Below are 25,846 nucleotides of genomic sequence, written 5' to 3'. Positions count from 1 at the left end.
TACCGAGATAGGTAAGAAGACCTATCAGATGTTGGACCTATAGAATACACATGACTGAAGTATTCCAACCGATATAGCAATTTGCTTTGTACACAAATGTATCTTTCAGCGGCATACCCTTCCTCTCTCTAGCTAAAGGGGAAAGGAATGATATCAGACATGTATTGATAGATACAGTACCTTAGTTTCTTGTCTGAATAGAGATATCTATCAACTGATCTGGAGAATAAGTTCTAAAAACTTATTTTCAGTCAAGGAAGGGTGTCTGGTGCCCCTTTCCTTGGTCCTCGTGCTGTTATGTTACTCATGTGAGGAGTGGGAGATGTAGGCAGTGAGTGCTGCTTACAATCCTCAGTATGATAACAATGACACCATGATACTAACACGGTCTCCAAAGGTCCAAGTACCCTTTCATGTCAGGTCTGCAACAGTGGTAATACTTTCAGTACAATGGCCAACAAGGAATCAAAAGCGAGATGGATGAAATGTCAGCACTTTTTCGATGAAGTCACGGGATAGGACGGTTGACCTGGACTTCCAGTTCTTGCTCAGCCTCGAAAGAAGATTGATCATACTCTTTCATCCCTCAATGTCCTGTTGTTGGTTCTGTTCTAATCTGCTATTCTGCATATTCGAAGGTGATCAGTAAGATTGATCATTTTCCTTCGATGGTCCTGTGGCACCAAAGACAGTATGGCTTCTGTGTTACCCCTGTAATCTAGTCTTCCAACCCAAAGCTAACGACTAGTTCGTTAGCTTTGAGCTGCTCAAGAAATGATGGAAAAGGGATCCTTTCTCTAGCTAGGGAACCAATCAACTGAGCGTGTACCGTGAAACTTCCTACTGGACGTCAGTACGTTTCGGATAGGATCTCTAGAAGGCAAAGTCATCCGTCTGTCACATTCAGAAAGGACATGTAGTTTGAGTACTAGGATACAATGTATTTGTGGAATTCACTTTCATATCCTCTTACCTTGGAGTGTTGACCATAGGCAAAGGGGTCATTTCTCTGCCTAGGGGAATGACCTTATGAACAAACCCTGCAATTTCCTGGTGGTCATCAGTATGTTTGAGGCAACATCTTTCGGGGCCACAGTCATCCATCCATCAATGGCATTCAGGAAGAACCCATCGATCTGCTACTAGGATAGAATGTAATAGCCAGTTCACATTCTTATCCTTCTACCTTGGGTTATTGTCCATGGGTTCTTGCACCCCTTTTCCTTGGATCCTTGGTGGATGCTCAATAAGTCATGTAGTTTACCCAGCTCTTAAGGACAGGTTGCATCTCGCCTAAGGTGTGCAGCTGCAGGGAGAAGGTGTGGGCAAGACTGGCTTCTACCTTCTATTCTCCATCCTCTTCCAGTGGACAGAGGAAGAGTGAACAAGCCGTCACGAGCTGGACTGGCATGCATGCAGGTGATCTGCATGACTGGGTTTCCTGTCTATAATCCAGGTTTGTTTGGATTAATAGATGAATTTCCTACCTTCTATCAAGCAAGGAGAGAGAAGGAATGACTATGGGCAAGCCAGTTGGTTGTTTTCAGCTACATAGTCTTCGACATTGTGGGTTTGTCCGTACCCTTTGAATCAAGGGTTTTCATACTTTCCTTTTATTTGAGGTGCCCAGAAGTCTGGCAGTTGAACATCACACATGTTCAACAGATCAGAGGTATGGTATCCTTCCTTCGCTCTCTCTCGTGACCAGGAAGAGAATACCAGGTGAGCCGAACTACCAGTCAGTTCAGAGAATTACTTGGAATCCTCCCTCCAATAGTAAGTCTCCACATGTAAAGACTGAGGGTTTGTGTTCGTTTAGGAACAAATGAAAAATTTTAATTAATTTGTATTTTTCCTAATATACAAAACTGAGATCTTTACATAAAAGACCCACCTCTTAACACCCCTCATTCTTTTACCTGGGCCAAAAGGTAAACTGAAGAGATTGAATGAATACTGGTTGGGTGGGTGGTACCCCCACCCCTACCATAGGTAACTGTTAGCATAACTGCCTTGCAAAAGTTTAACGGCCAGACTTTCCAGCTTCACTGAAAGTTATCCACTTGTAAAGATCTCAGGTTTGTGTGTTAGGAAAAATACAAATTAACTCCAAATCTGTCATTTTGATACTTCAAGCACCAAAAAAACCCTCTAAAAATGCTTATCACAAAAAATGCATTTAGTCATGAAAATTATGTGAAAATACAGTAATTAGTGAATATTTCTCCATGAAAAATACCACGAGTAGGCGAATTTTCTGTGAATGATGTGTACATATGTTCCACAGAAAAATTCGCTAATAGGTGAAGCCGCAAACCTGGAATCGTGATTAGGCAGGGGTCCACTGTAGTGTGTTTTTTATATGAAAACTTCCACTTTCTCATTTAGTGATAATTTGTAATGCTTTATGGTACATTTCTTTAAAAAACTTCCACTTTCTCATTTATTGATAATTTGTAATGCTTTATGTTACATTTCTTTAAACAAAACAAACAGTTTTGCATACACTATTCACTGATGGAAGCAGTTTTTTCAGATAAACAGGAATTTCTTTTCTCACATTTTGTTCTAGTGGTCAATTACGCTGAACTTCATAATATAGAAATGATAATGGTACTGACCATAAGATAGACTTTTGCACTTAATAAAAGAGATCTTATAATGTGCAGACAATTTACACACTTGAATTTTGCAGAGCCATGTTCAAGATATTGTTCATTTTATTATATGTTGCCTTGCATTATGATTGCATTGACTGTAAAATGTGTACTAATTCAAGTTTTAATTTGTTTACTTAACAGGACTAACAGCTTTGCACTGTGCTGCAAAAGAAGGGCAGTTGAGTGTTGTAGATGCTCTTTTGAATATTGGGTGTAAGACTGATACCCAAGACGAGAATGGTCGCACAGGTAAAAAGTGTTTTGTTGTGAATGATTTTTTTGTGTTTTATTCCAATTTTTTTTTTTTAAATTTGACAGCTACAGATATTGTGTAATAAAATTGGTAGAAAATTATTAAAGACTAAGAGAATTGATATTAGTGAATATTTCATTTTTGTATTGTGCATTGTTTTGAAAGTCACATAAAACTGAGTTTTTCCTTTTAGCTGTTTTGCATCTGTTTCAATTCAGCATACTACCAATGCATTTATTCACATGGCTTAGAATAGTGTTTTTGAATTTATATGGATTTTTTCTAAGTATGGTAGATTTTCACTTTTCAAACCATGTATTTGGTCATTCATCATTCATTTTTATTTAGTTCCCCTTCATTTCTGTAGAGTACGGTTTTTTCTTTCTGAGTAAAGTCCTGGACGGAAGGAGTTTGTGAGGAATGCTACCCTTTCCTCATGTGTCTTTCTATGTCGTGCATTATTTTTACGCCTCTTTTATTTTCTTACTCTAATTATATTTATTACATAAAAGTATCTTTTTTTTTTTGTCATAGTTGTTACCTCCAACTCTATTTAGTGCAAAAGGTCCCTGGTCTCGGTGAAATCCCTCCGTTTGTCTTTCTGGTGCTTTCGCTTTCACAAAGCTCCCCTGATCTTCAGCCTCCCATCTCAGTTCTCATCCAAGAGGTCTAGGTCTTCAGACTCTTCAGGTGCCCAGAGAAATCCAGCCTAATACTCACATTTATTCTTTCTCAGGACTGTGTGAAGGATATGGCCAAACCATCTCTGTTTCCCTTTCATCATTATCTCCTCTATTTATGGCACTTCCATAATTTCCCTTCTCTTGTCTATTTTGCTCAATCCTGCCATGTGACATCTAGTACATGTATTCTTATTGAAGTTATGTTCTCAAGTAGACAAAATCACTTAGATTTAATGGATACCATTAACAGAATATTGAAGGAGCTGACCCACACAGATGGAATACCAAACAAAAAGCCGTACCAAAAACCAAATTTATATTAGATACAATGGGTCCCTGGTAATCACAGGGATTAGGGACCACAACCTGCGTTAAGCAAAAATCTGTGATAAGTTGGAACACCCCTTTAAAAACACTTATAACTGCCTGCTTTAATAGTTCAAACACCAAAAAAAACCTCTAAAAACACTTATAACTGGCTGTTTTAATAGTTCAAACACCAAATATACCTTAAACTATCATCCAAAAACCCTTTAATATAATTTCAAAGTCATCTTACAACATTCCCTTAAAAATATTCAGCTCCCATCTTTATATGTGAAAACTAAACTCAAGTCCTCCCATCATTCAAACACACCATTTTCTCTCACACAGTATTGAATGTCCCATTTTCTTTTTCTCAGATGGGGAAACATTAGTCTACCTCTCCTTAAATTGTTTTGCAGTTCTTAAATATTTCATGGTTCAGTGAAAAAAATACCAAATTATAAATCAATCAACAATGATAAAATATTGTCTTGTTTATGTACATGTTACAATGATTTACTAATTTTCAAATAATAATATTAATGTAAACACAGCAAAATATTTATAAAATGTTACTTCACTTACAGAATCCATATTTGTACTGTAAAGTATTATATTGATCTGTTATCATTGTAATTTACATATTCAGATGGTTTGAACATGAAGCAGTTAGAAAATAGTACTGTATTTGTGAAAAGACTAGTACAAAAGTTCAGCTTGTCATAGGAAAAGGGCATAAATGAAGACAGACCAGATGGGATTTTGGGCAGAAAGTGCACAAGCTGATTGTAAAACTGTGATTCAAAACCCCACCTCCATCCCTCCACAATCAAAACCTCCACACGACAAAACCCCATATGACAAAAACCCTTTTGACAAAACCTGCCCTAAGTTGAAAACCCCCCCAACAAAACTCCCCATTCATCCCATATATTTTCTAGAAGCAGCTTTTGACTAGTGTATATTTAGTTTTTTTAAATAGTTTATTAAAGAAGATTATAAAGTAACTCCAATTTACTGTTTGCTTCTTTTTATTACACAAAACATATGTCAAATCTGCAAAGATATATTCTTATATTTTTCTTTCCATTAAGACACTTCTTCGATGTCATCCCATTACTAAAATCAAAAAAAGATTTTGGGACTCATGGCAGAACCTTTACAGTTTCTCCTTAATTTTCTTACCTCAAACTTCTCTGGCATTCTTTTCCAAGCAAGTTTGAACCATCAGTATCTTTGTTGCAGAGCTTCAATTGCAACCCAAACTGTGGGATGACTTAACAACCAGGTATTTAAATATTGTTCTGAGACACACTGTTTAACCTCAATGCACCATCCATATACCAGGTATTGCCTTAGGCAAATGGTCCATATGCTTTCTTGTTCTATAAATATAATGATTCGATTATTGGCTTTTTCTCTATATTTCCATTATCATGAAGAAAGAAAAGGCATCTGAATGTCCCTTTTCATGGCCATTCACCCAAAATCTTCAAGTCCTTATAGATGTTTCAGGATCCTTAGCCTTGCCCTTTATTCAGCCTTTTCTTTAACATATCTTTTAACTGATTTTATATATTCCCATGGCAATTCTTCAAAGTCATCTTACAATCATACCCTCCAAAAAATGTGGCTCACAGCTACAGTGAAAACTAAACTTCCTCTGGTTGATTTGGCCTGTTGAAAGGGTTGTATGCCATTTTGCTGCTTCACACATCCTTGATCTCCCCACATTTTCTTTTTCAGATTGAAATTGGGAATTCTAAATTTGTTAAATTTTTCCAGTTCTTAAATCGCTGATCTTTGCTGGAACATTCCCACAACATCAAAAATCACTATTTTTCAGGAGAAGCATATAACCTTTAAAGCTCAGTTTCTCTCCACCTTTATTGTAATAGTGACATGTCATGAGCAAAGGAGTACAGAAAAATTATTTCAAATCAAACTAAACCTTTTTAAGAAAAAAAAACAAAGTCATTTTGTAAAAATTGTAAATAACTAGCAAAGGAACTGTCAAAAACAAATTTGTTGATAGTTTGCTAGTTAACAGACAAAACAGTGAAAGCTTTCAATAGGCATTGAAAAAATACAAATTATAAATCAATAACAATGATAAAATATTCTACTTGTTTATGTACATGTTACAATGATTTACTAATTTTCAAATAATAATATTAATAAACACAGCAAAATATTGATAAAATATTATATATATATACAGAATATATTTATATATAAAGTATTATATTTATTAACTATCATTGTAATTTCATTATTCAGATGGTTTTGAACATGAAGTTTTTAGAAAATGGGGTTTTTTGTCAGTACTATATTTGTGAAAAGGGTTTTGTATAAAAGTTTTGTCAGCTTGGGGTTTTGTCGGTGGGGGTTATAAATGAAGACAGACCAGATGGGATTTTGTCAGAAAGTGCACAAGACAGGAGACAGCCAGAACTCATTTTTGTCTGAAAGTGAAAATTTATGTAAGAATGTTGAATTTGATGAGGTTAGACAATTATGCTTCACTACTTCTAGAATCCTTGATACTGTATTTCTTTGTTCCTACAGGGATACAACCAATTGTTTTTATATTAGGAGTAGTTAACTGGTAGAGATTGGGGGGTGAGAGGGAGTATCTCTCACTTTACCCAACCTCTGCACTTACTTTTGCTTTAGCCACCAAAAAGAGAGGTCTTTAGATTTTGGATGAGTAGCTCGCCATTCTTGTTCTTTCTCTGCTTTTCTGTGTGCTCTGTGCATATATTTTGCCTTTTTGTGTCCCTTGTTCTTGTTTTCCTCTTTGAAAGTAGAAAAGGCATGACCAATGCAAGTGTGAGGTTGTGGGTGACCAAGTGGTTGCTTCATGTCTTCCCTACTGGTGGACCCACGAGATTTGTTCCTACTGTAGTGTTGAGAATTGCACTTGATCCTTGCTTTGTGATGTTTGCACTTCCTGGTCCACTCTTCAATGGGAAAAGTATGGTAAGAGTAGAAAGAAGGACAAAAAGTATTCACAGGTTTCTTCAGGGGTAACATTTCCAAGGTGATGCTGCCGAATCTTTTCAACTCCTTTTTACATCCCCATTGCAATTCCTCTTCCTCCTACTCCAAGGTCTTCTCCCCCTAGAAGAATTAGTTCCCCTAAGTATGACAAACCTGTTTATCCTATCTCACCTGAGGATGAGAAAGCCAATACATGGGGTGATGTTGTCTTATGAGTACCTTCTAAAGTTTTGACCTAGTCTTAAGATTCCAGGTAGACTTTCACTGGCTGCCTTTCTCAACTACCTAGAGGAAAAGAAGAAGGGCAAGCCAGTTGCTGTTGTGTCTGCTACTACTTCATCAGTTCCTGTGGTTGCCTTATCTAATGCAGGGGATCCTTCGGTTGCAAAGTTTTGCCAGTGGCTGACCCTCCTGCAGGGCTCTGTCTTTTTCCATCCCAGTCATGACTGACCAGTTCGTTGGAATTGAAGGTGAGCAAAAAGTGCCTCGGGAAAAGGGAGAAGTGTTCTAATTGCTCTTCCTTGTCATGATTGTCTTCCTTATTGTATTTGTTGTCTTCAAGCTTGTCTTTGTCCTCCTCATCATCTCTGGACTTTCTTTATCTGCTTAGGAGAAAGAAGGGGAAATCCAAGGCTTCACTTAAGAAGTCAAAGAGAACTGTTCCCTCTCACTCTTCGTCTTGGTAGGAGACCAGAGATGCCAGATCACAGGCATGTAATCATTGTACCTCAGGCAGGGGTGTCACCATCATGCATGCCCACTTGGTCTCACACTGGGTTGGTTCTGTGCATCCCCTTCACTCTCCTTTTACTGGGTCTGCAGCTTAGGGTAGCCCCAACCTTTGGGTCTCTAAGGATTTCAAGGTGGGGACATGTGCAACCTGTTTGTTCACACTCTTCCATTATGTCTTCATACTCGGTTGGTATTGAATATAGGAACAGTTGGCAAGGTCAAGGTCTGAACTCTGGATGTTGAACCTGCTGGATTTTGTCTGCTTTTTCCAGCAACACGCTCATCTCTTCTCTGCAGGATTGAGACTGGTAGAGGGAATAGAGCAGCATTTTAGAGAGGTTATTTTGCTCATTCATGAGTGCAGTAATCTGAAGGAGTCTACTTCAGCTTCATACCTACCCACAGTCTTGTCTACAGAGTTTTCCTTAGGGAACACTCAAAAAGTGCAGCCGTCGGTCAGGTTGCTGTGGTCCCAGTTTGCTTGTGGTGTTTTGGCAGAGTGAACATCCCAGATCTGCAGATCAGGGAATTCGCTTGCAGCTAGCAGATCAAGCAAACTCCAGAGGATGTGAAGATAACTCCTCTGTGGTTGGATGCATCAGTCTGCTGACTGATGAACAACCTCCCTCTCAAGAGACTGTTTGGTGGGGTTCTCGTTTAATGCCTCAAAAGCCAGTGCTTTGTTTGTACTGATGGCATCTCTACAGCTGTCTCTTGGCTAGTTATATGTAGTATGAACACCTTAACTGACTACACCCAGAAAAATATCTTGTCTGCAGACAAGACCTTCCTGGCAAACCACATCACTAATCAATGGGCAAACCTGGTTTTTCAGACTTGGTGAAGTCTTCCATGTTTATTGCAACAAAGAACTCCATCTGCAGAAGCCCAGCCATGAAGCCTAGTCTCTTGCCTTTTCCAAGGAAGGTTGGGATCCCTTTGGTCTTCCTTTCTCAGGTCTATCCAGGAAGGGATGAAAAGGTGAAAAGAAGGGCGTTGGTTACTGAGAGTGGTGATCCCTTTCCTCTGGCACCCTGAGTAAGGGGTTGCCTGTAATGTCACTGGGCAAGGTGGCATCAACATGGAGCAGAGCCTTGGGTCATATAAATCCTTTGGGACTGATACTAGCTGTTATTCAAGTTTGTTCATCCACTCATATCTAAGACCAATACTGTTGCCATATTGCTCTTTATATTTGTGGAAATCTCAGGCCCTGATGAAAACAATGACTGAGACAGGATCCATGGATATTGTAGATTGCCAGACCCAGGGGTCTTACAGCCACCTTTTTCTTATTGAGAAGGAATTTGTGGGTTGGAGACTACTAATTGACCTCTCAGCTTTGTATGTTTGACAGACTGTTTCTAGATGAAAACCACAGTCAGTGTTAGATTCCATCAAAGAGGAGGATTTCATGCTTTTGATAGACCTACAGTAGGCATACTTTCAGGTACCCATCCAACAGGATTTTTGGTTTAAAGCCTTGTGCTTTGGACTGGTGGCAACTCCTCAGGTGTTTACCTGGGTATTCACCTTGGTCTCGGCTTGGGCCCATTCCAAGGGGTTTGTGTTGTGTCATATTTGGATGAGTGTTTATTCCTGACATCTTCTAGGGCTTGATCTTTGTGTTGTGGTCAACTGGCAGTCAGATCTGATTTCCAAGCAGTAGATAAAGTATTTAAGTATGCTCTTGGACTTGGTAGTGATAAGAGCCTTCCCGTTAAGCTCTCATTTGAACATTCTCAGGGAGGTAGCAGCATAGTTTCTGTCCCAACAGGAACAACCACCTTGGCTGTGGCAAGTGGCCCTAGGCCATCTGTTGTAGTTGGAGAAGCTTGTGACTTGTGGGCCAGAGTTATTCAGTCACTTCAGTGGCAGCTGAAGCCACACTTGTCCACTGTCCAAGATCCTTTTCTCAACTAGCATGTCTGAGTTGGGAAGTATGGGAGGACCTCTTGTGGTGGATAGACAACAGAAACCTTGTAAAGGGACTTCCTTTGAGCTCCCCTCTCCCCAGAAATACTTCTGTTTACAAATTGCATCGAGGAAGGGTTGTGGTGCACACCTGAGAGGAGAGTTTGTTTCAGGTATGTGGACAAAGGATGCACTTCATCTGCACATCAATGTCTTTGGGGATGAAAGCAACTTGGTTAGTATTGGCATGTTCCAAGATTGCATGAGGGGACACTTGCTGGTGTGGATGAGCAACAATACAACCACTGTTGCCTGTGTCAACACACTGAGGGGAACTGTGTCTCAGACTCATCCTGTACCAGCTGAGTTCTTATTCAGGTAAATTGCAGGCAGGGGAAATGTTATGGCAGAACAGCTCAGTCATCAGGGTCAGATGGTGGGGACAAAGTGGTCCTTACAATCCAAAGTAGTGGAGAGATTGTTCGAGGTTCAGGGTTCTCCCATGATCTATTTGTTTGTAAGCAGATTAAATAGGAAACTTCCAGTCTTCTGCTCCCCAGTCCAGACTTGTGGAGAGTGATGGAAGATGAATTCCAACATCCCTAGGACAGTGTGGATGTTTTCACTTTTTTACCTTCAACCTCCACTGCAGGGTGACCAACAGAATGTTCGTCACCCTGCATCTGCAGATGACTAGAATGGTACACAGATCTTCTGGCACTCTTGGTCGAGGTGCCGAGAGAGTTGTCCTCGTGGCCCAACTTTCTGTTTCAACCCCACATTTGCCAGTACCTGTAGGGAATTCAGACTCTGTCTTCATGCATAGAGGTAATTCCTCATAACCTGTGAGAGAGAGGCTTTTCTCAGAGGGTGGTGAGAGAGATGACACTGTTTTTCCCCTGTGAACTTGCACCGAGGGAAGTGGGCCATCTTGTGCAATTGTTGTTTTAGAAGGAGCCTCTCCAGCCAGAGTATCTGTTCAGTGGATTTCAGACTTCCTTGTCTACCCTTGCTCAGACAGGCACAGCTCAGTTTTTGCAGTAAAAGGCTGTCACTTGGCCTTATCTCATGTGTTCAAACCGAAGGGGTTGAATTTCTTCACCTCAGTGGAGTTATCCATGCTTTAGCCTCAGCATTCAGAAGGGTGGGGTCCTCTCTTTCATTTGCACCTGAGCATGTGGAAAGGATTTAAAACCTGTCTGCTCCAGAAGAAAGATTTGAGAGTTTCTAGATCCCCTCTCTCTGAGATTTTGCTGCCCATTCCATGCAGTAAAGCGCTGTCTGAAAAAGCTCACTCCTTTAGACTAGAGTGTAGACTTCATTAGTACAGGTAGGCATAAGAAAGAGATGCCCAGGAATTCCCCTTCTTTCAGGCTTTGAGGTCATCAAGCAGGCCTATGGCTACTGTAAGGAGGAGACTGGGCTCTCTTCTCTCTGGAGAGTACATGAAGTTGGACCTGGGCCTGTCTCTTGACTTTTGGAAGAACTGTTTCAGGTAATGAGGGCCAGGGTCTAGCATAGACAAACTACCTTTACTTCATTCTGTCTGAGGGATGCTGCCCGTAAGTCCTTGGATACTTTCTCATTGGGACTTGAGGTGGCATATGAACAAGTTTTGTAGTCTAGTCGTCCAAGTACTTAAGCCTGGTATATGAATGTTGGGTGAACTTTTTCTCCTTCCATCCTTTCACTTATTAAAAGCAATTTGTTTGCTGAAGTACATGCTGGAATCAAATGAAATACAGGAAAGGGGGAGGAAGGACATGGTAGAACTTTTTCTGAACTCATAAGTACTTGGTAATTGCCAGAATAAGCTGCCCACTGCCGTGAAAACTCTTATGGGTCATGTCCTAGTTCTCTGAAATCATTCTTTACATGAGTTCCCCCTCATTTTGGGGTTCTCTGGCTGATGCCCCTGCTGCTCTGGTCATCCATTTCACTAGACTGGTAGGAGGTGACAGGAGTCATGACATCCCCTTCTTGCTTGCACAACTGGGAATGTGACATTTTTAGGATAAATCCAATTCCAGAGACTGGCAGGGACTATCCCCCTTGTGAGGGATAAGTCTGCTAATATATAAAATGAAGGTTATATCCTGTTAGGAACAAATCACAAATCTGTTAAAGTAATTCATGTTTTTATAGGTATGCAAGTCTGAACCCTTTATATAGGTTGTGTCCTCCACAACTGCCCCACTGTGTCCCTATGGCCAATGGAAAATGTGAGTTGTGAGACTGGATGAATGTCGGATACCACCTCTCACCCTCATCTCTACCAGTTAACTGTAGTTTTACCAGTGACTCAGCATCTGTTCCAGCTCATGCCAAAGGGTACCCCTAATTTAAAAGGCTTTGGTTTGTGTGGTTAGGAAAAATACAAATTCCCATTATAAAAGATTTTGGCTTGCATACTTAGGAAAAATAGAAATTACAGTAATAAATTTATGTTTTAAACACTGTGTTTTGTCTCTTTGGTTCATACATCTCATTTCCTTCCATGACCCATACTATGAACACTGTATTCAATGTATGATTCTTGTATAGAAAAAAACCATTGAATCATCAATACAAATTTCCTATATTTATTATAACAGGACGCTAAAATTTGCTTACTAACAAACTGATTATATAGCAACTTTACTTTAGTGATTGGTGGTATACTTTTTTAATTAAATATTTATATTTCAGCTTTGTGGTTGGCTTGTGGTGGTCGTAAGGCAATGTGCGTAAAAAAACTTTTACAAGTGGGAGCCCAAGATATTGCTGATAACAAAGGTACTTTACCATCTCAACTCATGTCATTTTGATCCCAAAAAATTTGTGATGTTAGTGTTTGACTTGAAATTTTGATTTGTTTGGCTTCTTAGTCTGTGTTAGATTATCATTGCCAGTATCAAAAAGATAGTGGTAACAATATTTGAAAATGTATTAGTGAATAATGTTGTTCTCTTACATAAGTGACAAAGACTTAATGTGCTGTACCTTGATGATTGGGAAATATATAATGTGATGTTAAGTCCAGAATACAGGCAGTCCCCAGCTAATGGCGGGGTTCCGTTCCCGGCCAAGCGCCGGTAACTGAAAATTGGCAATAATTATGGTAATAAATGGTGTTTACGATGTCGTAAGTGCCAATAAATTGCCTATTGGCGCTGTTAACTGCTCATCAGTGCCCATAAACTGCTTGCCAATGCCAATAAACCGCTTGCCAACGCCGATAAACCGCTTACCAACGCCGAAAATTGCTTACTGTCGCCAAAAATCTGGTTAATGACGTCGTTAGCCAAGTGCTGTAAAACCAAAATGCTGTTAATCAATGCCACCGATAAGCGAGGACTGCCTGTAAGTAGTCTTTAAAATGAGTTTTTCTTTAGAGCAACTATTGTTGAGCAACCCAGGTTCCTTTGAGTGACAAAATTTTCATCAACCGTTTCTGAATTCATGAAAAGAACTGGCCAGAATTGATTGACCTGATCAACTAGTCTTCCTGTATATGTTGATTTACTGCTTAATTTGTAGCCTTGAAGTTTCTTAAGGTCATAACTGTTACTAATTGTCTGAGGAAAAAAGCACAATTTTATTATCATGTAGTATATATGTTGGGGACGCTTCCATTTGATATTACTGTGAATGTGTCAGCAAGGTCACTTGAAATGCAGTTTTTTAAAGCCTGTGTTAATTCACAAAATAAATTGAGAAAGATATTAAAAAGTTCAGTGTTTGACCTTAAAATATTTGTGGTTTTGCAAAAGAACCTTGACAGTGAATGAATTAGTGAATAGACAATTACAAATAATTTTGATATTTGCATGTAATATGGTTCCTTTGCTCTAACTTGTGTCATTATCAAGAATCTGTATTGTACCTTTACTTGTAGTGAGATTCTGTATCATACCTTTACAATTTTTCTGTATGTTGTGAGTATATCCACCAAAAGATGTTTCTCCTAGTTTCATTTCATTATAATTCCCATGTAATGAAAGTCTTTGAGACTTGATTATGTCGACATACCCTTGAATAGTTTAGCATGAAGGTTAGTTTTTTTTTTTTTTTTTTTTGACACAAACACCAATTGTCATGAGTATTTGCTGCCATGGCTAAATTCAAATTCTGTATTTAGATCCCCCACCCCCCTTTTTTTTAGGATGGGAAATTTCATTTTCTTTCGGGAAACAGGTTGGATAGTGTGATAAAACTTTTTCGTGCAATATCTAAAACTAAGCTTTACTCTGGTGACTGTTATGTAGTTATAGATTGAAATTATTCTGCAATCCTGGGCAGTTTGAAATTCATTGGTAATTTTATGATCAGATCCTCAGAACAGAGTTAATATTTCTTTACTTGGTTATATGATTCAAGATATTTCATATCTGTTGTTCATGATTAATGCCTCTTTTTGTGACTTCAGTGTTTTTTTTCTTTTACATAATTTTAATAAATTTATTATATTAGGAGAACAGTTTTATACATGTATTGGCATAGTTAGTAAGAGTAGTTGCTTAGTAAACAAAATGCTTACTTGTGTTGCAATTTGATATGAGAACTTGAGGAGTTTATAATTATAGAGCTAAGTTAAAAGTTTTGCAGTTGTGGATGTTAGTAAATTCATCTTTCAGTGCGTTGGTCAGATTTTATGTTTCTGATCAAATTTCTTTCCAGCATTACTTACTCATTACAGAATCTCACAACACATTACCTTGGCATTACTTGATTCCTTGTATGTTTTCTATCATGGTCTTCAAAGCATGAATTACCAAGTGTCATAGACAGTAGTTGGAACACTTTTAGCTTTACTAGCATGTCAGAAATTCTGCATAGTGTACCTGTCTGATGCTCATATCATAAGAAGGATTTAAGGAATATAATTTTTCTACGTTTTGGTAAGTTTGCTGAGCATTGTAGTGGTACAGTACTAACAGTGCCCCTCTATTCATTATTAGCATGTTTTGCAAGAGCAGTTTAGATATAAGGCTGACATGGTGAAAAATCTTTCCTCTTTATGGTAGGAATGTCTATACGTAATCATGTTGATGTATGTATATTATGTTTTTAATTTTTGCTAAATTAGGTTTCCTTAGAGTTATGTTTCAAATAATATTACATAAAAGTTCACCTGAGAGCATTCAGGTAATAGCAAAGTTCACAATGATAATTTTCACAATCCAGTGAAAGCATACCTGTCTGCATGTTCATTTTAGTTGACCTTTTCCAATAGGATTAGTATTAATGGCTTTTATCATTGTCCTTTTAATTTTACTCTTGAAGTCATTGCTAGGAGGTTATATGAGAAAGAATAGTTTTTCATTGTCAATAAAATTGTAATGTTAGTGCCTTGATTTTCATGTGGGAATATTTTGTTATAAGTTAGATGGCAGAGTGTTTGTCAAACAAGGTTGAAGTGTTTTGAACTAATGGCTTTATCAGTAATTTGAAAGGCCAATAATTAGGACAATGTAAACATTTGGTTTTACAGATGCATAAGTAATTTTGAAATCTAAAGTGACACTTTTCATTCTTATGGATTTCTTATATGCAGTACCTCAAAGTAAGTCTTCAGCTTATCAGGTGTTTTGGGGTTTGACCTGTCAAATGTTTCTGTATAGCAATCATTTAGATAAATTTTGCACACACTTTAATTGAAATACACTTATGCAGTACTTTGCCAGTATTTTTTAATTGCTGCATGATAACACAAAGCATCTCCGAATCATGGAAATGCATATATTATACTTAGAATTTAAACAAATATGTACGGTAACGCAAAATGTCACTTGCTCTTACCAACACACTACCAAAAATGTTTTGTCACAGCAGTCGTATTGGTAAACAAACACTTTTGACTGAATTTTATCTATACAATGCTTTACTTGTATTATTTTCCTGATAGAGCTAAAAAACATTCCTGATTTATGAAACACTTTCGTGTATTTCGATTTCAGACAAAAATAATGCAGAATTCGTCGCTTGTTTCTTATCACCACCCCAGCCAAAAGATACACTTTTAATCTTGTCTTTTAAAGCTAAAGCGAAAGATAGTGCTTGTGGAATCAGTTGACCAATAATAAGGCAGTATTCCTGTGACACAGACAGATTTTCAGATTTTCTCAAATTTATTGCAGGGCTCGAATTTTGAACGAGGCCACGATTGTGGAATTTTTGTATACGGGCAAAGCTTGACTGGGACTTTTTGGGATATAAGGGTTAATGACTGGTCATATTCACCCCTATTTTTATACAGTCTCATGTAGTAGTTTGTATGTTATCACAACAAACCAAGTGATGAGCTGTTTTGAGTGTGCTTATAGGTAGAATGAACCACTTCATAATAGTGTAATAGTACTCAGAACTACAGTTAAGTACCTCTCATCTATCATGTGATGGTACTGCAAAGACAGTAAATAGAAGTGCAAGTCTTGAAAATGTAAACAATACTATTTTTCTGTAAACTAAATTTTCTAGTTGGCTGTTTATGATATTTTTATAATTTCTAAGAAGCCATTGCCTGTAATTGTTATGACTTTGCAAAGAACTCTTGTTTAGATAAAAAAAAAAAAAAGGTGCAAATTCAGGTTATATGTGCTTTCTTGTTTTGAAAATATTAGAGAGTAACAGACATATTGCATTTTAGGTTTTAGACTATTAATACCTAGGAATAGAGATGCATTTTGTACAGCTTGAATTTCCTTTTAGAGGAAAAGATTCTTCATCGCTTCCATTATGTTATTTCTTGATTGTAATTTATAAGCAATGTAACTGTGTGAAAAATATCCTTAAAATTTTTTAATGTCAAGATTTTAATGTCAAGAAAGCACTGGCCAGAGAAAAAGTGTGTGTGTGCAATAAAGAGTAATTGTAAGCAAAGGTGACTCTGTGCAATAGAAGAGTAATTCACTTGTAAATCTTCAGTGTTGTTCCATTAATTACTTAGCAAGAAACTAAATCTTTAGTGTTGTTCCATTAATTACTTAGCAAGAAACTAAATCTTTAGTGTTGTTCCATTAATTACTTAGCAAGTTTCTCATGAATATGGTGATAATTATGATGTTGAATTTGAGCAGTGAAAATTGGTATAAATTGATTGGGTTTGTCCATGTTGCAAATTTTGATAGGTAATTTTTAAGTGATATTTAAATATGAATAGAATGAACTGTAGAATATATTTTTGTAAGGTATTAAATCATCATTTACCCTTGATGCAGCAATATTGATAAGGGAATGGTTTGTATGTTGATAATGAAAATTGTTTTTCATTGTTGTGTTGGTCACATTGTTGTAAATGTATTTGTTCACAATCAAGTTTTCGTTGATATATGTCAAAAGATTGGATCTCAGGGCAAAAGTGGAGTTTTATGTGTCTCTATGGCCTAAAGACTTGTTTTTATGATAGACATATCTTAAATTTTGTATGCTTTTACATAAACACAAAAAGTCTCATTTGTTTCCTTTTTTCCCAAGGTTTGAATGCTTCTTTGATTCAAGATTTGATAAGTATTTGTTTTTGAAAATTGTTCCAGACAGTTGAATAACTCTTTGAATGGTGACAAATATGAAAAAATATGAAGTAAATAATGTAGGTCAAAAGGAAAGTTAAAGTAAAGCAAATATTTAAGACAGGTTAAGATCAGCCAAGCAGGTTAAAAATCAAGAAATATAGGGTAGAGTTTATGGTTCATTACATCAAGTATTATCTTGATAATCACATAGTTTCTCCATCTCTTTCTTGGCCTTCCTCGTCTTCTTTTACCCTGCACTCCCATCTTCATACCATGCCTTCCCATATGGTCTGCCTCCCTTCTCAGTAGGTGTCTGTACCATCTCAGTCTCCCTTCCTGCACTTTCTTTGATATTTCAGACACCTTTGTTGACCCTCAGATATACTCATTTCTAATCCTATCCTCCCTAGTTACTCCAGACATCCATCTTAACGTTCTCATCTCTGCTACATCCATTTTCTTTTCTGTCTTTGTCATACTTGCTGTTTCTGTACCATACAGCATAGCTGGTCTTACCACTCCCTTACAGAACTTTCCCTTTGGTCTCAATGACACTTGTGTCCAAAGGACTTTTAGGCAGCCCATCCATTCTTCCAACAGCTTGTATCCCCAAGTTTTGAACTTTCCTCATTTTTCTTCAACAACCTTATATAGACCCCAAGTCATTTGAACTAGTGGTGGTACTACTCTTCTTTTTTTCATCCAACCTTATACTCTCCCTGTCATCCCCCTCAGTGGTGGTAACACCTCTCCAACTACCCCTCCAGAACCTCCCTCCTTTCTGCATGCAACACAAGGTCATCTGCATATAATATGCTCCGTGGCACTCTCTCTCGTACCTCCTCTGTCATGCCATCCATCAAGATGTTGAAAATAAACAGGCTAAGGGCTGATCCCTGGTGTAATCCAACCCTTACTTCAAATCCTTCAGTCTCTCTAACACTGCACCTCACTCTGGTACACACATTCCAATAAATCTCCTGAGTCGTCCATAAATATTTCTCTGGAATCATCTCCCTCAAACTCCTCCAAATTTCCTGCTTTGCAACTCTGTCATAGGCCTTTTCAAGGTCTATGAACACAATGTGTAAGCCCTCTGCTTCTCTCTGAATTTCTCCATTAGCTGTCTCGGACAGAAAATACCTTCTGTTGTTCCAACTCCTTTCATAAATCCCAGCTGTTTTGTCCCTACTTCTACTTCCTCTTAGTCTGGCATTTACCATTCTTTCTAATATTTTCAAGGTGTGGGACTCCAGTTTAATACCTCATAATTACCACACTCTTTAACATCTCCCATGCCTTTGAACATCTCCCATGCCTTTGAAAATAGATATCATTATACTTCCCCTCCATTCCTCTGGTCTATCTTGATTTAGAATCTTTTCCATTCGAATATAAATGACTTCCACTCCATCTAATGCTTTCCATACTTCAACTGGGAACAAACCCAGTTCTGTCACCTTCCCATTCTTCAAGGCATTTAGCACCTCTTGCTTAGAGAAACCTGTTACCATTCTCGTATTCACTTGTTCATCCTCTCTTAGTCTTTCATTTTCTTCATTCAGCAGTTATTCAAAATACTCTTGCCATCTTTTCAAGACATCTTCCTTTCTAAGTATAGTACTATTTTGATCTTTACTTTACTTGATAAGTGCAATATCTTTGGTGCTTTTGTTTCTGGCCTATGATAGTTTCAGCATCTTCTTGGGCCCTTCCCTTGTTCCCAATTCTGTATATACTCTACAGTACATCACATGCCCTTTGCTGTAGCTTGTGCTACCACCTTTACCTATTTGTTTTTCTCAAAAGCCTGTCCTTGTCCTCCCCTAACCGTGATTCTTCCCACCATTTTTGTGCCTTCTCTCTCACTGGCTTCTGTATGTCTTCATCCCACCACCAGCTCTCCTTTCCCTCCCATACCATCCCAGACGTTTCCCCGAGTACTTCATTTCCACACTTCCTAATTACTGCTACATTATGTATCTGCCATTCAAGAACATTTTCAATTTCTAGATAAATTTTGCACCACCTTCCGTTTAAACTATCTTCTCTTATCACCATCCTACAATAATTTGTACCACCTGATTTTCCTTACTCCTTTTATTTTTGTTTTCTTTCTCTTTTCATCTTCAAATCCATACATAACAGTGTGTTGGGGGGCTACATGGTCGCCTGGGATAACTTTGCAGTTTTTGACTTCCAATGGCCTTTCACCTCTGTAAAGAAAGCAATTTATCTGAAAGTATCTACCACCACTCCTATGGGTAATTAAGTGTTCTCTTTTCCATTTGAAAAATATGTTTACTATTGCCATGTTAAATGCCATGGCAAAGTCCACTATACTCTCTCCTAGATTTCTCTCGCCTATCCCATGACCTCCATGCACATGTCCAATTATGTCATTTTCACCTCCCATGTGGCCATTCAAATTTGCCCCACCACAACCCTCTTGCTCTTCCAGCTCCTACATCACTCCATAGAAGTAGTTGTTCTCTCCTGTTCATCCCACTTGTGATGCATTAGTACTAACAATATTCATCACTTCTCCCCCACAGCATATTTTCAATATCATGATTCGGTCACTATTCCTCTGCACCTCCGTCACTGCATCTTCAGTTCACCACACAGAACTATACCAACTCCATTTCTAACCTGTGCATTCGCTCCACTATAAAAGCAAATTGTGTGTCACCATGCTCCTTTGCTTTTCCTCTCCATCATGTCTCCTGAACACAAAACATCCACCTTCTTCCTACTCAGAAGATCAACCAGCTCCTTTCCTCTCCGCCATGGACCCAACATTAAGCTGGCTCACACTAAAGCCTATGTGAGCTAACTTCTTTAGCTACAGCAGGTCATGATACAGCAGCCCTAGCCCAGTCACAGAGTTAGGGTGGTGTATCTGTGCCTCATTTACAGAGTATGCCTAGCACTATTCTGTTCCATGTTATGGCTCATTCCATATTAGGTTTTTATAGTTGGATGCTCTTCCTGACATCAACTCTATTTATCTGGGCTTGGGACTGGTGTTGAGTTGGGCTGGCTTGCCCCATCAATGGCTAGGTTGGAAAATGAAAGAACAATTCAGAATAATATTTCTGGGCTTTAAAGTGTATTCAATTGCCCTTATATTATTGTGTAATGCCTACATTTATGGCCAAAGGCCTTTATCAGATTATTATAATTACATGCAAATTAAGTTATTGAGCAGAGGTAAAACTGTTTAAATCATTTAGTCTGGTTAAAACAATAAATAATAATAAATAAAATATAGACTTCTTAATAAAAATCACATGGTAACTGCTGTTGGAATAAATATAACTGTTATGTAGAAAAAATAATGAACATTCATAAAGATGCAGTTTAGAAAGCAGAGTAAACTGGAAGGTCAGGTCAGAAGAATTGAGTAATATTAAGCAAAGAATTATTTCCAATTAACAAACTTTACCATAAAAGAATACAATGATAAGTAGGAAGGGCCAAAGTGCACAAAAATATTATGAAGATAGTACCATGACATGAAATTGGCAACATACTTCACACAATTTCCCATCCATCATTCATGTTTTTATGACCCCAAGTCCTTTCTATATAAATGACTTTCACAACATAATAAAAAACTTGCAAATTCATATGTAGTCTGTACTTCCAAGATACACACATCTGAGGACTTTTATATGGATTATTTCGGCATAAGATAGTCTACTTACTGAAGTTTAGTAACAATGTAGTTAAATAGTGGCAAGCGAGTAAGAGAGTAGGCAGTCCATCCTCTCACTCAACAGTCTATCACTTTTTCCTTTAGCAATATGGACTAATGAAGGGATATGATAAAAGACTGTAGGTCTGTCTGTCTAGGAAAATGCAAATTATCCTGGTTAGCAAGTTGCTTCCATAAGGATACAAATCTTCACTTTTTTTAAGGACTCCCACCTTAGGTGGGAGGTGTCCCAAGAACATGCATAGTGTTTTTCATTCACCTGGAGATGCCAAGCTTCCTGGTTACGTGCTTGAGCAGGGGAGGGATAACTTCTGTAACCACATGTAAAGCCTGGCATACTTAATGTTAAGGCTGATGTATCACTGTATCATAACCACAGAACCAAAAAATACTCTACCTCCTGCCACCCCCACCCCCTTGTTGGGAAGGAGATTTAAGGAAGTCACTTTACTCAATACGAACATCAGAGATAGGATACTCCATTGTGTAATTTTCCTGTGTTTGGACAAACCACCGTGTACATGAACTATGGATGCCGGATGGAAGAGGGGAAAAAGAAGATACCAGTCATCCTCCATTCTACCGACCTTTAGGCAGACTAAAATATGCAAGGTGCTTTTCTGTACCTGTAGGGTCTTCTCTATCATGGACAGTTTTAGTCTTAGGACTCGAGCCTTATGTCAGCAGCATTGTTAATGCTTTGATTTCCCGGAAGATGTACATTGATTAAGCTGCTGACAATATTCTGTGAGGTTCAAGAAATGTCGGAAGTGAAAGACTGATCCTTTATTATTCTTGACAGGTGTTTATAATACAGAAAGTGGACGGAAAGATAGCGGGCGACCTGAGGCCCCTGCTGCGTCCATATGAAGGCTGTGTTTGTTAACAGGCATAAAAAGACATACAGTACATAATACGTTACAGAACATGTAAAAGGCAAGTATATATATCGGCAGACGGGCCGTACAATGATGCACACAATGAGATACATAAAGAATCTGAAATTTCAACAAGTAACATACATGATGTGATTAATGTACGTATGAAGAGAGAAACACAAGAAAGCAGAGGCGATTTGACGCCCTTACAAATACTCCCTCCCAAAGACAATGATTACAGGAGCAATTACTGGATGAAAATAACATTAATCGTGCAGATGCTGAGGCAGTCGGAGTGGGCCCCTGCTCCTGGGGAACTGTGGGTGTGGGGTGGAACTGACATCTGGGGTTGGTTCGATGTGTTTCCTGGGCCGCCCTGGGCCTCGCTTTGGTGGGGGAGCGGGTGTGTCTGCAGGGAGGTACTGAGGAGAACTACATTATCAACCACTATTTCCACCCCTATATTATCAGCCACCTTTCACCCCTACATTATCAGCCACTACTTTCACCCCTACATTATCAACCACTACAGTTCCTCTTTGGACTGGTCAGTATCGTACTCGGCTAGCACTCTTCTGGACCCGCGTTCAATTCTCCAACCGGCCAATGAAGAATTAGAGGAATTTATTTCTGGTGATAGAAATTCCTTTCTCGTTACAATGTGGTTCGGATTCCACAATAAGCTGTAGGTCCTGTCGCTAGGTAACCAATTGATTCTTAACCACGTACAATAACTCTAACCCTTTGGGCCAGCCCTAGGAGAGCTGTTAATCAGCTTAGTGGTCTGGTTAAAATAAGGTATACTTATTATTATTCTGGGGCGCCTGCCTTCTTCCTCGCGTACTTCGCTGTCCAACAGGAATGCTGGATTCAGCCTGTTGATGGTGATCCAGTCTTCCCACCTGTGGATGTCAAGGAGGGATGCCTTGGCAGCCCACCTGATGACTCAGTGGGGCCCCCTGTAGGGCCTGGTTAAGGGCGGCCGATGGGCGTCCACCATGACGAAGACGTAGGCGCAGGAGTGTAAGGCGGGTGGGGTGCAGGTGTGGCAGGGCGCAAACTTCTGTGTGAGCTCCCTCAATCTCGGGAGGGGTGTGTCGGCGCAAGAGATTCTCCGGGTATGGCCAGTGTCTCCCCACAGACTTTCTCAGCAGGGGAGGCATCGCCATTTGCCTTTGCTGCGGTGCGGAGACCCAGCAGGACACAGGGCAGCTGTTCCTTCCACCTCTTGTCGGTGCAGCGTGCCATGAGAGCTGCCTTAAGACAGCGGTGTGCCCTCTCGGCCATGCCGTTCGCTGCGGGGTTGTAAGCCGTTGTGCTGTGTAGAGCTGTACCCATCAGGTGTGCCAAGGAGACCCAGAGCTCTGACAGGAAGGCTGGACCCATGTCCATAGTGATGCTGTCTGGCACTCTGAAATGGCTGATCCAACTGGAGAGGAGGGCCTCCGCGCATGATGCTTTTGATGCCTCCTCCATGGGGGTTGCCTCGGGCCAGCGGTTGGAGCAGTCTATGATTGTCAGGAGGTATCTGGCTCCTCCCGATTTCGATGTGGATGTGGCCGAAACGCCGACGAGGCTGGGGGAAGTCGCCGACCCCGGACTCTGTGTGCCAGGACGTTTTACTTGCCTGGCATGGGATGCAGCTCATTGCCCACTGGCGAACGTCCTTGTTGATGCCATGCCAGACGAACTTGTCAGTCATGAGGTGTGCCGTTGTGTGCCCTGATGGATGGGAGAGACCGTGGACTATGTCGAACACCTGCCTTCTCCTCGAAGCGCGTGCTAGGGGGCGTGGGCGGCCTGTGCTGGTGTCGCAGAGGAGAGTTGTGTTCGAGCTTGCTAAGGGCACATCTTCCCACTTTAGAGCTGTCACTGCCATCCTGTAGTCTGCTGTTTCTGGGTCTGCTGCTTGCTTTCTTGCTAGGCCTTCGTAGTTGATGCCGAGTGAAGGGAATTGATTTCTACCCTCGACAGGCCATCGCCACCGGGTTTTTCCTGCCAGGGACATAGTTGATGGTGCACCAGTATTCGGAGATGGCAGTCAGGTGCCGCTGTTGTCTTGCAGACCACGCATCTCCCGCTTTGCAAATGCGTGCACCAAGGGCTTGTGATCTGTCAGGATTGTGAATTTGGTCCCCTCCAGCAGGTACTTGAAGTGTCTTGGGCCTGGTAGATAGCCAGCAGCTCTCTGTCGAAGGCGCTGTAGTGGGTCTCTGCTGGCAAAAACTTGTGGCTGAAGAAGGCCAAGGGCAGGGGGTTGCCGTTCACAAGCTGCTTGAGTACTGCGCCGTAGGCAATGTTGCTGGCATCCGTTGTCAACCTGAGGGCAGCAGTGGGATTGTAGTGAGTTAAGGTAGTGGCACTGGAGAGGGCTCTCTTTGTTGCAATGAATGCCTGCTGCTGCGGAGCCTCCCATGTCAGTTTTTGGTTTGCCCTTCAGGATTGACGTCAGGGGGTACATAGTGCGGGCAACGTCTGGGATGAAACGTTGGTAGTAGTTTATCCGCCCGAGGAATTCCTGAAGGACCTTGATGATTTGTGGTTTCAGGAAGTTCTCTTTAACTTTTACTTTAGAGGCCGTGGGGCGCACTCCTGCTGGGGAAATCTCGTGGCCGAGGAAGTCTACTTTTTCTTACCCGAAAATGCACTTGTCGAACCTGATGACTAGTCCGCCGTCCTGCAGACATTTCAGGATGGTGCAGACGTGGCGAAGGTGTTCCTCTCGGGACCTGGAGAAGATGAGAATGTCGTCGACGTAGCAGATGCAGAAAGGCAGATCCCCCAAGATGGTGTCCATCAGGCGCTGGAATGTGGCACCTGCGTTCCTGAGACCGAAGGTGGAACAGGAAAATGTGTAGCTCCCAAAGGGCGTGATGATGGTGGTCTTTGGGACGTCATCGGGATGCACAGGGACTTGGAAGTATGACTTCAGCAGGTCCATCTTGGAGAAAATCTTCGCTCCGTGGAGGGCACCCGTCAGGTCTTGCATGTTAGGGATGGGGTAGTGGTCTGGTGTTGTCAGTAAATTCAAATGCCGATAGTCCCTGCAGGACCTCCATGAACCATCAGATTTCTTTACCATGTGGAGAAGAGAAGCCCACGGGCTTGATGCTTTTTTACAGACGCCCATCTGTTCCATCTCTGCAAAGGCCCGTTTGGCGTCTTGTAACTTCTGTGGGGACAGTCGTTGGAACTGGGCATGGGTTGGTGGGCCTGTCATGGTGATGTGATGGAAGATACCGTGCTTTGCTGAAGCCCCAGGTGACTGGCGTAGCTCTGGTTTGAACATGTCTGGGAACTCCTGTAGGAGGGGTGTGTAGCTGTTGGGGGCTGTGGAGCAGATGGTGGGCATTCAAGGCCCGGTGAAGAGCTGACGGGAGTGGCAGGTTCCTGTGTTGAGGAGACGCTGTCTTGTGACGTCGACTAGAAGTCCGTGGTGTCCTAGGAAATCTGCGCCCAACAAGGGGAACTTTACATCTACGATGATGAAAGGCCCGTGGTATCTGCGTCCCAGAATTGAGATAGTCCGGGTCGTCGTGCCACACGTGCGGATGGGAGTTCCATTTGCTGATAGAGGGCGGGTGTCGAGTCAGGTATTTTTTCTAAACCTTCCTGGATGGCGGGAGGACCGACTGCATTGCCCAGTATCTACCAGCAGGTGTTTTTGGAAATTTAGTCTGTGATGAAGAAACCTGCTGGTGGGGGTTTGACCGAAATTTTCAACATTAAGTTGGTTACGGGTGGTCTAGTATATAATACTAAAACTGTCTTGTTTGTGTTTGAATGCACACTGTTAATCCTGAAGGTTTCTGGGAATCCTGAAGGCTTCTGGGAATTCCAAAGGCCTCTGGGAATTCCGGAGGCTTCTGGGGCTTCCGAATGTTTCAAGATAATCTCAGGGCTCTGTAGCCCGCGGATTTCTTGCACACTACTAAAGAACAGAGGTTTATGGAGCTGAAGACAGCTTCACAAGATCCTGGAGTCGTGAAGACATCTACAAGAAGATATAATCCAGTGGGCGTTTCTCCAGGAATCCTTCAGGAGCTGAAGACGGCTTCACATGATCCTGGAGTCTTTAAGACTTTAAGAAGACGTTATAATCCAATGGGCATTTCTCCAGGAATGCTCCAGGAGCCAAAGAAGGCTTCAAAGGACCCTGGGTCATGAAGATGTCTTCAAGAAGACGCTTAACCAAATGGGCGT

The 25,846-nt window shown here is 40.4% G+C and overlaps 2 protein-coding genes across 3 annotated transcripts in view; one reads left to right on the top strand and one right to left on the bottom strand.

Moving 5' to 3' along the window:
- LOC136855617 (ankyrin repeat domain-containing protein 16-like) overlaps positions 1 to 16,982 on the top strand; it is a 42,983-nt gene extending 26,001 nt beyond the window's left edge. For both annotated transcript variants that reach the window (XM_067132723.1, XM_067132722.1), the window contains exons 6-7: positions 2,802 to 2,909; positions 12,240 to 16,982. In XM_067132723.1, coding sequence (XP_066988824.1) covers positions 2,802 to 2,909; positions 12,240 to 12,358 — 227 coding nt within the window. In that variant the 3' untranslated portion in view covers positions 12,359 to 16,982. The remainder of the gene's footprint in view (positions 1 to 2,801; positions 2,910 to 12,239) is intronic.
- The window catches only part of Myo61F (Myosin 61F), a 241,577-nt gene that overhangs the window by 211,687 nt on the left and 4,044 nt on the right, over positions 1 to 25,846 (bottom strand). The gene's annotated exons all lie outside the window — the stretch shown is intronic.

Source organism: Macrobrachium rosenbergii, chromosome 32, assembly GCF_040412425.1.
Source record: "Macrobrachium rosenbergii isolate ZJJX-2024 chromosome 32, ASM4041242v1, whole genome shotgun sequence".
Lineage (NCBI taxonomy): Eukaryota > Metazoa > Arthropoda > Malacostraca > Decapoda > Palaemonidae > Macrobrachium > Macrobrachium rosenbergii.
Note: the sequence above shows the minus strand (reverse complement) of the source record. Positions and strands in the feature narration are given on the sequence as shown.